Genomic DNA, 14,975 nt, shown 5'->3' on the forward strand with positions numbered 1-14,975 from the left:
TCCCACAACTATTGTTCACATTATTTCACAAATCTCAATAAGTACATTTCTAAGCTTTGCCAAACCAACCCAAGTGCAAATTAAAAAGACAGACAAGTGACACTAGAATACTAAATAGATTTGTTTTTTGAGACCCTTTTGATTTGTCTAGGAAATTTTGCCATAAAAAACCAGAGCATATTACTATTAAACACAAAGGCCCATGTTTTAAAATGTACTCTAAAACCAAGTTTTTTATATCAAGTAAAAATCCTCTCCATAACAAATAATTAAGTTAAAACAAATCCTTCCCAAGCATATAATCTTATATAATAAGCAATTTATATGGATATATGGATACATACACATAATAGGCATCATTTGGTTTCATCTTATCAAGATTAGATATTTATTTATACATATTTATCAATTATTAGCATATTATTAGAGAGTATTATAATAATAATAATAATCCAATGATGGAGGAGCCATAACCAAAATATTCATTTAGAGGAATCTAACCACAAATGCCATAACAAAGTTGACAAGAATATATTGTACTATATTCTAGATAAAGCATAACTTAGCTTAGCTTCAATTTCAATTTTCTCTAAATGTTTCCTTTTGCTTTTTTTTCTCACCAAAACCATTGCTTCTAAAGCTCAAAACTTTACCTATAAAAGCAACATGTTTTTCCACATTTCTAAACACCAAGAAAGCAAAATTTGAGCCTTAACCCAACTTTCGATTACAAACATTTTCGGTAGCTGTAATGGATTCAAGCAGAGAAGTTTTCAAAGCAACGGTGATGAACAACAAGGGAAAGGAAGCGGTTAGTAGACGCCAACTCGGTCGAGAAGAGAAGGATGTTGATGATCTAGCAGAAGCTTTCATTAAGAATTTTCACAACGGTCTAAAGAAAGAGCGTGAAGAAACTTTGAAACGCCTCCACGAGAGGAAATGTCGGGGAATTTAGCAAAAAAGATGACGAAAAATCGTCTCTTCCTACCTTCTACTCTTTCTTGTGTTTTTCTTTTCTCACAATCAAAGTATGTACTCATCATCATGCTTTCTTTAGTTTGTTTGTGAAAGTAAATTGAATATAAATGAAGTTTATTTCAATGAACAACATTACAATGCAAATAATAATAAAACATGAAAATTAAACATGAATTTGATTCAATATGCAGAGATTAAACCTAAGTATATATTCACAAAAAACATATTCTAAGGATTACATATTCTTCTACCAACATAAATATAAAACCAACAACAAAAGAAAGATCTCAACCTAATTTTTCCAACAAGTAACAAAGATTTACATGTATCTACTCATATTTCTTTTTTCCTTTTTCATGAATGTAAAACAAATAACCTCAAATAGAGATTTAACAGACAAAATCAACCCTCAAAATAGTTTTTTTTCACATCGAAATCTCTTCTACAACGAAAGGAATTTCGGTTTTTTCTACCTGAATTTCATCATGCTTGTAGAACTTGACAATGGAGAATGTGACTCTTTAAACCACTTCGACCGGCTATACTCGACCACAAATTAGTTACTAGAGTCCTAAAATGACCTCTCCCAGCAATATTTTCCCACAATTGAGGGTTGCTTTCGACATGTTTATCGGGGCTCGAAACATCCACTATACTAATACTCATGTTGTTACGGATTATGCAAAGCTTCCCGTTCAAGGCCACAAGCGCAGCAGCCTCCAATGCTCGCGAATTGCCTAAATGGAGCTTGCTATCGATAAATTTGTTCCATGAATCCGTAGCTCGATCATAGATCCTAACCTTGCATCCATCTCTACAATCCAAAGCATATAGTTCCCCATTCATAGAAACACAAGGGTTTCTCCAACCAGAAACCATGCCATCGCTAATCGTGCTCCATGTGTTGGTTTCGGGGGAGTAAGCCTCGCTCATTACCTCGCGGTGGTTACCTAAACCTTTGAGGAACCACATTCCATTATGAACAACCCCAATAAAAGGCACCATAGGAGTGCTCATGTCTGAAATAAAGTTCCAACGGTTTCTGTTGGGATCATAAACTTCAGCCGAACGAAGAGTTCTTTGGATTCCTTCACATTCCCCACCAGCAACGTATAAGCAGTTGTTGATGACACAAGCACCAAAGAAATGGCGCTTGCGAAGCATGTCTGGTGCTCTATGCCATTTGTTTGTTCGAGCACTGTAGAAAATAACGCGCCTCATTGATCCTTTGAGAGGATCTTTCCCTCCAAATAAGTAAAGATGGCAACCACTAAGAACAGCACAGCCAAAACCGAGTGCATAAGAATACTCTCCTGGTACCGGTGGAAGTGGCTGCCAAATATGGTAAGTAGGATCATAAGCATGCCAAGAGATCTTCCCATCACGTTCTCTTTTGACAACATAAACCCATTCTTCTGCCATTCCAAGGCTTTTCCTTAGAGAATAAAAGAAATTTCCAGCCAAAAGGCGGTACCATCTCTTGCAGACTTGGCGAAGCTTTCTGTGCTCGACTCGGGGGACTCTGATTAGACAAGCAATTGCAAGATCATCGGGTAGGCCAGGCAGGAGAGGTGCCTGGAACCGGCTTTTGTCTCTTCGTGAAGTCTTTCCCTTATGTGCATTTGGATTGATATCGGGCTGGATGCAGAGTTTTGATCCCGGGACAAACTTTCTCGCCCCTGCAACTGTTTTTAAACCTGCGTCTACTTTGCAATAACATGATACAGAATCCACCTACAAAATATTCGGGATTAGATTGCAAGATATAGCAAAATCCATACCCCCATTACAACTTTCTACAAGCTAAACAAGATAACATAGGAAATAAAGAACCTGCAGTATAAGAAAAAAGAGCTATAAAAGTAACCGAAATCGGTTCTTTTAAGAATCAAAAACCCCATATGGAAACTCCTCAACCATACATTATCTTAATCTTATCTCTTCATTCACCCTGAAAAAGCAATTTCAGAATTTCTATAGCATATTCTATTTTTTTTTCCTTTTTGTTCTTTAAGTTCATACTTGTATGTTTATATATTGCTATTCAATGAAATAAACAGCAAATTGAAGTTGGCATTGATCAAAATCTAGGACAAAAATGATGATATGAACATGATGAATAGGTCAAGTTAACCAAAACAAAAGCAACACATTACTAAGCAACAATAACTATTTGTACCCAAACTAATCACACCAACCCAAGTTTCAAATTTCAAGCTCATTTGCATACACATTGAGAAGAATTGCTGTAACATAATTACTTAACATAAACCAAGCTCAAATTTTAGCCTTTAAGAACATAAACAAGAAAATGCAGTTGTCCAATCATAACAATGAAAAAGACCAAGTTAATACTCCACAAACCAAATGTTCCCCAGAACAAAATGCTCATCAAAATTCAAACTAAAGCAAAAATCATGAAAGGAAATGCTACTTAAATTTCCAAAATTATCTGGGTTTTCCACTAAGTTTAAAAGGGAAAAAAAGAAAAGGGTTTTCTTTAAGAAAACCAACCAAAAAGGAAAATGCAAACTAACTGAAAAAATTGTTGATAATTTAACTGAAATCCCATCTGGGTATCTCTAAAATTTGATGAATTTGAAGAAAAATGAAGTGAAACATTGGCCAAAGAAGAAAAGTGAAGAAGGGTCAAGATCGGTTTTTGAACTAACCAATGGAGCTTGAACTCGAAAACCCCTTTGAGCATTAGAAGACCTTACACCACTTCGGTCCATCTGATGAATTTTATATCACAAGTTCATAGAAAGAACACACCAAGAAAAAAAGAAAAGAAAAGACTCAAAATCAAACAAGCTCGAGTCTCAGCTCAGATCGAGAGCTTGTTCTTCAAAACTTCAAACTTCAAAAATGAAAAATAAATTTCTCTCCTTTTTTCTTTTTTCTTTTATCTTTTTCTTTTTTTCCTCTTCAAATGCAAACAAAGATCACAAAAAGTAAAGCTTTTTCTTTTTTCTTCCTAAGTTAGAAGAATGAGAACAAAACACCAACAAAAACATTAACAGCAAACCAAACCCAAAGAGGAGGAGAGAGAGAGAGAGATATCTCTTCCTTCTTTCTTTCTCTCTCTAGCTCAAGAGTACAGCTGGACCCATAAGCCTTCACCAACTTCTGATTTTCTAAGTGGGTTTAGATTGAATAACTACAAAGATTAATTTTTTATGAAATTAACATATTGTAATTTGATTGTAACTAAAATAAAGTTTGCATTTTTATTTATTTTCTCTTTGTGAAAATTTTGTGTATGAATTAAAAACTACTTAAAGTCTCACCTTCTCACCAGAAGACAAAAGAGCTTTAAGGAAAAGTCTTATTGCCATTAATGGGTCAACCCATTTCGACAGAGAGAGAAAGGAGAGAGAGTCAAATGACACAAACCACATTGAATCTTGTTTCTCTAATAATATCATTTTTTTATCATAACAACAAAAATTAATTTAATAATAATAAGAACTATAGTAATGCTAAGCTAATACTATGTGTATTATAACAAGTTAAGTTAAAAGATTCCTTTTTTATTTTCTTATATTAATATTTTAAATGAGGTCAAGTACAAAACAAAATCTTCATTCTAAAATTTCAGATCTAAAAACATTTGTTTTGATTTTTTCTATCAGATTTGGGATTCAGATGTCTTATTTAAAAAATAAAATGATTGTTTTTTAGTAAAATAATATAAATCTCATAAATTATTTATAGTAAATAATAGAGGACATAACACAAATGTAAAAATAATTGTAAAATAAATTTGTTTCAGAGTTATTATTAATTAGTTTCGAATTTTATTTTTAAAATAAAATAAATACTGAAAGTAATTATGGTGGGTATTCCGACCATTATAATTTTAGATTGATAAGTAACTTAAAAATTAAAAAATAAAACGAAATAATGAGATATTACCTAAAATTTGTTCTGGTACCAACTTAAAAATGATTGTGGTTAAACCATTTTGTTCCTCAAAAAATTCAAAACAAACACCCAAAAGATGATTTTAGATGGTGACAATAAAATTATATGAAGAAATAGAATGAAATCATGATAATAATAATGGGATATGCCATGGCACATGCATTCTTGATTGGAAGAAATAACACTACTTGGATTATGAAATGAATAATCTAAAATTACAGTTACACTTAAATTTTCTTATAAAATACAAGTCTTAAGAGGAAGAGGAAAATACCTTAATAAAGTGGACGATTGAGTTAATAGTTTTCTTCATAAATGATTTATGCTCTTCCATATCAAACACTCGCTATTTGAAGCAAGAGATTAGTTTCACTGTAATTCTGGTTATGGATGTTCTGTGTTTATGCTTCAAGAAAGTATATATATACACAGATTCAACTGTAGTTTAATTATTTTTTTAATATGATATAAATGATCAATTTAATGTAGTAACGTTTATTTTGAAAGAAAAAGTAATCCAGTTGTCCAGAAATTAAATGTGAGAGGATTCTGTTTTTGTTTTCTCAACGTGTATACTGATGTATGGAGATAAGGATTTTCAACGAGAATTTTTTTTTTTTTTTTTTTTTTTTTTTGTAACTTGAGAAAGGAATTTGAGCATTTGGATTGAGCAATGTACTAATGCTAATACCATATCTATGACCACTTTCAACGAGGAGTGTTAATAGGTTGGCTCAACCATTTCTATACATGTGGCTTTATTCGAAAAAAAAATTCAGTGACAGAGTATTCTGAATTAATTTTAGATATCGTAATAGTTGACCAATTAATTTTAGTAACGTACCTATCATTAAAAAAAAATCTTATTTCATTTTTCACAAAATTAAATATGTGAAGATTTTTTATTAAGCATCTCCTATTATTTTTCTCAACATGTACACATAAATATGAGTAGTTAAGATATCACATCGATAACTAAATATGTGTTTGAGATGTTCATAATGTAAATTACATTTTCTTTAATGTATGAGAGTAAATTTTTTTTTAGGTATCAGAGCAATTATTTATTTATTTATTTATTTAAAAAAAAATATATCAAATTAACATTTTCAAATTTTTTCTTTCACTTACATTTAAAGAATACCATAATATATAAAATACAATCTATTCTATTTATATGGTTAAAGTAAAATCATATCATAATTATTAAATCTTTTAATCAATTATTTAATGCATACTACACAATTTATTTATTTTTTCTCAATATATAAATGTAGTATGTGGCACACAATATATCAAGTACACTCACATTTAATTCAATCTCTCAACAACTAAATACTCTGGTCCTAAAATAGCTATAGTTGGGTTGGCTCCTTTATACAACCACTTAAATATAGATATTTTCTAAAATATATATATTGTAAATTGTTGGGTTAAAAAATAGATTTTATAATTAGTATGATGGTAAATAAAAAACTTTGGTGACCCTCATACTTTTTCTATAGTTGTTTTCAATGTTTAAGTAAATATTATGTTTAAAACACAAACTTGTTCAAGGTTTGATTTTTTTTCACTGGATAACATATAATTGTATCAAAATGTTAATCGTTCTAAACATCCAGAATAATGTATAATTTTCTAACTTGAAAGCAATTTTTGAAGCCTTTGCATCATATCCAACAACCAAGAACACCAATCAGAAACAAAGGCAAATCATCCTCATCACCATTCCCAGAAATTTAGAGAAGCAAAGACAACAAATTTAGAGAAGCGATCGTCGGTAAGCAAAAGAGATTCCACAACTTATAGGCGAGTAATGACGGCTTCTACCTCAGAAGGTGTGTACAGATGATATGTCGGAGCCACCTTCGCAATGTCAACATTGTTTGGTGTCACCTGTTTTGCCCGAATCAAAGTCGATTAAGTCTTAAATTAAGGTCAATGAGAAAGGTAGTAAAATGAAGTTGATACCAAATATAATGGTTTACCTTCTCTTCCATGACTTGTTTGAGGATAGAAAGAGCAATGGTCTCAGCCTCCTTAAGTGTTAGGTCCTGCCAAAATCAAAATACTCAATTATCAAAATACTCGGTCTGCAGAACAACAGGATAGAGCATATATTTTGGCAAAATCCTCACATAACTAGTAATTAGTGAAATTGGAAAAGAATGACTCAACGGGGTTTTATCGTTCGATCTTCTCGAACTTTTATTTCAAATATTCTCATTCGGTTTGCAGGTATAGCATCGTGCTTTATTAAATTTTTTTCCCCTAAGTTATGAAATGAGTGGCTGAGGTTTTCTTCTCATAATATTTTTCGAGTTTAAAATTATCTATCATTTAGTCTTTTAAAAACAAAATCAACAAACACAACCAAAGCTTCTTTAAAAGTAGCAAAACAATCAAAATGTCACCGAAAAAGTGTTTCCTCGTCACAACAAGTACATTATTGAGTTGCATTAAGAGTCGGTGTATAAGTTTACCTTGTTGAATTGCTCTTGCAGAGAGCTGTCTGCTCCTTCTGAACCAGATCCTATGGCCTTTGCATTGCATTGCCAAAATGTTCCAGATGGATCGGTGTAGTATCTACAGGTACAAATAGAACCTTTGTTGTGACTCTTACTTCAACTAAAAAAAAACTCATACATTCTATGGTGTCATGTTTGAAACACATTGTTTTCTCCTTCGATATTTTCTTTCTTTTGAAAATTTTGTGATTCCCTACATCAATTTTTTCCTAACGTTGAGCTTTAAAAGCAATTACAGCTTAATAATTCAATAATCGTTACAGGTTACAGGTTACAGCTATGGATATCAATACACTTACAAGCTCGGGCCATTCTCATCGTGACCAGCAATGAGAAGAGAAACTCCAAAAGGACGAGACTGCATGTGATAATTTAGTAACAGATTAGAAAAGATAGAAAAATGGTTTCAATAAACCACATTAGAGTCTATATTAAGAAGAAGAAAAATTCATATTAGCAAACATAAAAAGAACAAGTTGTAGGGTCTTCATTTGAATTATTTAATTAATTTATTATTTTAAAAAGGAAACTACACAGGACCATTTTTTAGTCTTAATGACTCTGAAGAGCAGCATAACAGATTTATTTTCTACCTTTTTTTCTTTTTTAAATAAGATATTTATGGGGTTCACAGGCTTGAACCAACTACCACTCAAACACACACACTATCTCACCTAATCACTTGAGCTATCCTCAAGTGGCATACTTCACATTCACAAGAACTTGATATAAAGCACAGATTTGAGTACACCAACACACATTAAAAACGAGTTTTGGATCAAAAGCTTGACCGTTATGATTTGAATTTTTAATAAGACTGAGCTTTGCCAGAGATCACAACATATAGCTAAGCAAACTAAGCTTTAACTTAGTATCTCACAACAATTGATGTTGTTTGCTTAACAGTTCTCTTACAACCACAATTATCATCAGGTACAACTGGAAAAATCATAATTTAGAAACTGAACCAACAAAACAATCAAGCAGAATAAACCAAAAAAGCAAACTATTTTGATGATTGATTAAATGGTTCAACTATAAGAATAAAACACTAAAGCTTAAAGCAGGTGGTTGACTTGAATTGCAACAAAACACGACAAAAGGCATTGAAGATGGCCAAAAACATCAGTGGCAACAAGCTAGAGATGCCCAAAATAAAATTTAAAAAACTAAGCAAAAGGTTGAAAAAAACAAAGAAAAGAATGGGAACATAGATAATAATAATAATAATTCCTGAATCATTATTACCATGGATTCTTCATCACCCTCACCAAACCGCAGAGCCAAATCACAAAGAGCCTGCGTTGTGGACTCTACAGTCATTGGCTCACCATATGAGAATCTATGATTCTGCAAACATTGAAGTTCAAACATCGATATAAAAAACAAGAATAAGAATAATACATGCTACGATAAAGAACATGAGCAAAAAAATCACCTGAGTTTCCACCCGAGCATGTTCAACAAGTGTCCGGGCATCAGCAATCAATCCACTCATGGCACATCCAATGTGCTCATCAACTTCCATTATCTTTTCGACACTGCTTGGTTCCTGAAAATGACGCAAATTTACACCCAAAATAAAACATCAACAGTATTTAATATCAGCAAAAATGACAATACCAACAAATTAAAGAGATAAAATAATTAGAAAATAATATTTAAACCAATCTCAAATTTGGAGCCTGTTTAGCTTTTCTCTATGGAGAACAAAAGAATAATAAAGAAAAAAAGAGTAATAAAAAGAAAGGATAGCCTCCTATCATAATATTCACTTTCATAGAAGGAAGAACAACTAAGAGAGTTTGTAAAATGAGGTGATTTTTGTTGTACATGATGTTTGTGTATTGTGCGATTTACTAGTATCCTGCTGAACTGGCTTAGGTGTGTAAGGAGAGTATATTAGCAGTAAGAAACAACACTTATTAATTAGGCAGCTATTAACTGAAATATGCCATTTATTTACAACAAGGGGAAAAGAGTCCTCTTGAAGCAACCTGTAATACCTAAGTTAGTCTCGAAATTAGCCTAAAATTTGATTGTTTCTTCCATAAAGAGCCATATCAGTATCTTCTAAGACAGAAAATAAACACAGTACAATAATAACAATAATAATCTAAAAGTAGTTTCCATCATGATAGTAAATTGGAATTAAACTAACGACCCAAAATAGTTCATTTTTTTCCCATTTTTGGTTAGTAATTTCTTACTACTACACAGTGCAAAACACAAATTAAGTTTCAAGTTCAACCAACGCAAAACAAACCAGAATATCTAACATAATATACAGATGGGGTGGCAAAGGTCTGTCCAAATCCTACCAAGCAATATGAAACACTACTTATGTAAGAAAAAAGGTCAAGCAAGGTATTTGACAGACCAACAATGGCGAAGTGATTCGCTTCTCAACTGCAAGCACCACACCTTCTTTTGTCTTCAACCCAATTGCAGTTGAACCCAACTGTATTTAAATCAGAATACCCAATCAGTCTATACGTTATTTCCAACACCATAAAACATAAAATAAAATACAAATGAACAAGACAAAACACTATCTCAAGCTCAGATTTATGAGTGGCTATGGTAACCATCATTTTCATCATTCATTTCCAAAAATAATAGTGTCTACAAAGAACTAAACAGAAAGAAAAAGTTACACACCTTAATAGCCTCAATGGCATATTCAACCTGAAACAATCGACCTTCTGGAGAGAAAGTGTTCACTCCTCTGTCATACTCGGTCCTTCAATGAATTAAGCCCCAAAAACAAAAATTATCACAAAAACTATAAAAATTCGAAATTGCACAAGAAAACCCAAAAAACTAATCAGTGCACGAACCTTGTAAGAAACATTTTTGGTAGGTTGGATTAAAAACCTGAAGAAACTGCATAAGAGTAAAAACCCATAAACAGCATTAGCATAAATAACACTACAACACAGAAAATTTCATCATTGGAACTGATCTGAGCCAAACAGCAAAATGGGTCCGATTGGAGCTAAACAATTTTAGAAAATCACTGTTGATTAAAGGCTGACACTTTAATTTCATTCTTTCGAAACCTTCCAACTTCAGATTTGTCATACGATAACATGAAAATAAATTCTCGCATTCATCGAAACTGATTCTTACCAAATTGAAGGAAGAATCCACCTGAAGCCGGAGATAAGAGAAGATGCAACCGCCGGAGAGAGATCGGAGAAGAAGTGAAGAAGAGTTGAGAGTGAGGAAATTAGGGTTATTTATGAGTCTCTTTCTTCTTTTTAATTTTCTGTGTAAAGTTTTCTTGTTGGAGAAGAAGAGTAGGAATATTATGATTATTTGTAAATTTGCCCCTATATTTGTAGTAAATTTCAATTGTTCTTTAGAAATAAATACTTATAAACATAGTAATTTATGATCAAACCCCATATATTTTTATTTTTATAAAGTTAACCCTTTGTTTCTTTTTGTTATCCGTGTTTCGAGAACATGACACATATAAATTTCAGCAATCCAAATCTGCTTGATGGCCCATTCATAAGGCCTAAATAAATCAATGGCTTGGTTTAAGAAAAAAATCAGATTGGGCTTCGGGTTCAACCACGACACTGTCACGAACAAAGCCGGATGGATAAACTTGGAAGGTTAATACTTAACCAAATTATCGAGCATTCGAGGAGGTATAGATGGATACCCCTATGGATATCTCGAAAGAGTAGTCGGAGGGTTGTCACGGACCGTTCGGGATCGATCCGACATGGCACACCTTTGAGACCATATCCTGAAGAGGGTTTGTCCCCTGTGTCAGACCTGGAAATGGCGCACATCAAAAAAGCAAACCACTTTTTGTCCAACATCTACTATCTTGACACCCATTATTCACAATTGGTGGCGCATGCCCAGTTGTCACCATTAAATGGTATGAATCCGTACGGATGACAAACAGCCTATGAATTGGGTCTCACCTACCCAACCCAATGTCAATATTATAACGTATTGAGTAAATTGCGGTAAAATTCTCAATATTTTCACCTCACTAGCATTTAACCCCCAAAACTTATTTTTAGCGACAAAATCCCTAAAATTCGTGTCTTATTAGCAATTAAACTTTTCCATCCATTTTCATCTTTTAAGTAACATGTGTTGGGTTTTATGCCCTAAATAAAACTCATTTCAATATAATCAGATTTACTTATTAATATAGATCAGAAATAACATTTAATGTTGCATGGTTCACATGATTTATTTCATGATTATATGTACATAATGTATGAATTCATCTGAAACCCTTTTCACATACTTGATCCTGTTTATTGTGTTGTCATCACATTGGAAAGTAAACATGACTATGTGAATAAAGTTTCCTAGATTTATCAGACACAGGGTTTTACTGATATGATAATCTACAACAAGAGTTTACTTGCATTTAGAGAAATGCTATGTTCTTTCCAGAACATTGGTTAAAGTAAAGCTCAGGTTGGATGCATGGAGTATGCATCAGAAGGGACCGATATTGAACTTTGACTTAGATTTAATTAAACTTACCGTAAAATCTATTCAAGTCAATATTGCCAAGTTGATCCTAGATCAAATGTTCTTAATCCTGTTATGATTAGGCTCAATCTTGAAAGGCTATTCGTGTTCTTTGATTTGTTAGTTAAGCCTACTTTTAGGTCAGGATGATACGTACATTTTGGGAACACGGTAGTGCAATTGAGTGGGAGCGCTAGCATAAACATGGAATCTATAGCTTCTATCTGGCAAATAGTAAGCAAAGGATGATCTCCTTCGAGCTTGACCAAACGAACATAAATGATGGAGTACTCATTTCACATAAGCTGAAATATCATTTATACGGGATCAAGTGTTTTAAGGATAAAATACATTGTAGGGTGTAACGGTAATCTAATCCCTTTACAGTGTAGATCATTCATATAGAGGATCATTGATCACATTAGGATTATAACAATGGATAACTAATGATGCATCTATATGGTGGAACATATTGAGCATTCTATTATACTGAGAGTGCAATTCTAAGTTCTATGCGTGGATTCAACGAAGAATTAATAAGTTAGTGAATTTTAGTGCTAAATTCTTGATCTACTTATTGGAAACTCGGTTATATAGACCCATGGTCCCCGCACTAGTTGAGATAATATTGCTGGTAAGACTCATATAATTGGTTTTGATTAATCAATTATAATTCTCAATTTAGACTATGTCTATTTGTGAATTTTTCACTAAGTAAGGGTGAAATTGTAAAGAAAGAGTTTTAGGGGCATATTTGTTAATTATGATACTTTGTATGGTTCAATTAATAAATATGATAAATGACAATATTATTTAATAATTATTTATAGTTATTAAATAGTTAGAATTGGCATTTAAATGGTTGAATTAGAAAATTGGCGTTTTTGAGAAAATCAGATGCAGAAAAGATAAAACTGCAAAATTGCAAAAAGTGAGGCCCAAATCCACATGTATAGGGCCGGCCACTTTTGTAGGGTTTTCCCTCTGATATTTTCATTATTTTAATGCCAAATAATTCAAACCTAACCCTAGTGGAATGCGATAAATAGATAGTGAAGGCTTCAAGGAAATTAACACTTTTCTTCTCACACTTTCTGAATCAGAAATACCTGAGCCTTCTCTCTCCCTATCTTTGGCCGAATCCACTCTCTTTCTCTTCCTCATTGAAATTTCGAAATTCTTAGTGTAAGAGTAGTGCCCACACACAGCAAGTGATACCTCAATCATAGTGAGGAAGATCGTGAAGAAAGACTTTCAGCAAGAAGGAGTTTCAGCACCAAAGATTCAGAGAAAGAGATCCAGGTTCAGATATTGATAATGCTCTGCTACAGAAAGGAATCAAGGGCTAGATATCTGAACGGAAGGAGTCATATTATTCCGCTGCACCCAATGTAAGGTTTCCTAAACTTTATATGTGTTTATTTCATCGTTTTAGAAAGTTCATATTTAGGGTGTTAATCAACATACTTGTGAGTAGATCTAAGATCCTGGTAAAATAATTTCCAACAACATGTTGCATTGTCCACGTATACATAGTTTACACGTGACATACTTTTATTGGTTCATGTAATTATTTAAAAAAAAACAATTATTTTCCATTTTTTTCTTTTTATTTTCTTTCCTGAGATCGTGTCTTTTCATTTTTGGTCCAACCTCTTCCACATTCCACCACCACAACCATTGTAACCACCACCACCCACTGTTATTTCTTCTTCTTCTTCTGTCCCTGACATCCTCCTCCTCCACAACCAGCGTTGAACCCGAACCTCCTCTAGCCTCCTCCTTTTCACTAACTCTGAAGCCCCAAAACACACAAACGCCAACTCCAACTCCTCCATCTCAGATCTACCTTCTAACGATAAGGATGGAGCTTCGATATGGGTGGACGTTGATTTTCCAAATTGACAACGAGGCAGAGGTTCCCGATATGCCATTAAAGTTGGAGAACAAGAATAAGAGAGAGTAGGGGCCTTTTATTCAAAATCTCAAGCTTTTTCCTCTAGTTCCAGATCTGAAGCCTCTTTATTCCGTGCAAATAGATGTCAATTTTTGTATTTTCCATATTTGTTCATACACAAATTTAATTTATTAATGTATTTGAAATCTTAGATTGTTGAAATTTTGTGTTTGAGATTTAGATTTGAGTTAGGGTTTGATAAGTTTGAGTTTTGAGTTTCAGACCTGAATTAAATTGAAGATAAAATTGATTTTTAAATTTTATTGTTTGTGTTTGAATATAAGATAATTTATGTGTTGATTTTAGATTTAAAATGGGTTGTTAAGAGGGGGATGTAATGGTCGTCGCATTTATTAACATTATTGAGAATGATAGTAGCTCAGAAGAAGAAGGAAAAGGAAATTTAGGTGTATCTCAATATTTTATTGTTGGGGAGAAAAAGGAAAATAGATGAAGATTGGAAAATTAATGAAAAATACTAGATTTGTGAGAAAGAGAATAAAGAAAAAAGAAAAAATTAAAAAAATTAAAAAATATATAATTTTCAAATTATTTATTTTAATTTTAAAATGTTTTTTTAAAAAAAAAAACTAATTATATGACTAGTAAAATTGTGCCACGTGTGAACTGGTACACGTGGACAATCCAGTATGTCACTTAACAAATGAAAATGGATGGAAAAGCTCAATTTCTAACAGAACATGAGTTTTGGGGGTTTTGATACCAAAAAATGAGTTATAGGGATTAATTGTTAGCGAGGTGAAAGTATTGAGGGTTTTGACACAATTTACTCTAATGTATTTTACCCTATTAGTGAGCTTATTTTACACATGCAAACCTTAACGGGTCAGATCCACCCAAGAACCCTGAGTGCAGCTTATAAATATTCATTTTCATGCAAATGGTTAGGAATTTTTGCAAGAACACTCTTATGTAAAATACTTCATAGCTAAAGAGCTCAATAATATTGAATTGTGGACTAAGGTTCATTAATGCCTCAGGAAGCGTGCGAGTGAGGACAAAGTACGCTGGAAATACTCGTGTTGGTTTGCAGGACCAGTCGTCATTCC

The 14,975-nt window shown here is 32.7% G+C and overlaps 2 protein-coding genes across 4 annotated transcripts; both read right to left on the reverse strand.

The window, feature by feature from the left end:
• Positions 1-1,164: 1,164 nt before the first annotated feature.
• On the reverse strand, positions 1,165-5,316 carry LOC115695875 (F-box/kelch-repeat protein At1g55270). 3 transcript variants are annotated; one of them, XM_061117592.1, is made up of 2 exons: positions 5,180-5,316; positions 1,165-2,712 (listed from the first exon to the last, which is right to left on the reverse strand). In XM_061117592.1, exons 1-2 carry the CDS (start codon positions 5,237-5,239, stop codon positions 1,462-1,464), a joined length of 1,311 nt encoding a protein of 436 aa, XP_060973575.1. In that variant the 5' UTR covers positions 5,240-5,316; the 3' UTR covers positions 1,165-1,461. The 3 variants fall into 3 exon arrangements, with proteins under 3 accessions (XP_060973575.1, XP_060973574.1, XP_030478828.1); XM_061117591.1 differs by lacking the exon at positions 5,180-5,316 and adding an exon at positions 4,269-4,393; XM_030622968.2 differs by lacking the exon at positions 5,180-5,316 and adding an exon at positions 3,651-4,268.
• A 1,083-nt stretch (positions 5,317-6,399) lies between these two features.
• On the reverse strand, positions 6,400-10,743 carry LOC115695893 (proteasome subunit alpha type-5). The gene is made up of 10 exons (XM_030622994.2): positions 10,566-10,743; positions 10,274-10,319; positions 10,095-10,176; positions 9,814-9,894; positions 8,872-8,985; positions 8,682-8,783; positions 7,733-7,791; positions 7,389-7,491; positions 6,894-6,959; positions 6,400-6,801 (listed from the first exon to the last, which is right to left on the reverse strand). Exons 2-10 carry the CDS (start codon positions 10,285-10,287, stop codon positions 6,709-6,711), a joined length of 714 nt encoding a protein of 237 aa, XP_030478854.1. The 5' UTR covers positions 10,288-10,319; positions 10,566-10,743; the 3' UTR covers positions 6,400-6,708.
• Between the last annotated feature and the right edge of the window lie 4,232 nt (positions 10,744-14,975).

This window comes from Cannabis sativa, chromosome 6 (assembly GCF_029168945.1).
Source record: "Cannabis sativa cultivar Pink pepper isolate KNU-18-1 chromosome 6, ASM2916894v1, whole genome shotgun sequence".
Taxonomy (NCBI): Eukaryota; Viridiplantae; Streptophyta; class Magnoliopsida; order Rosales; family Cannabaceae; genus Cannabis; species Cannabis sativa.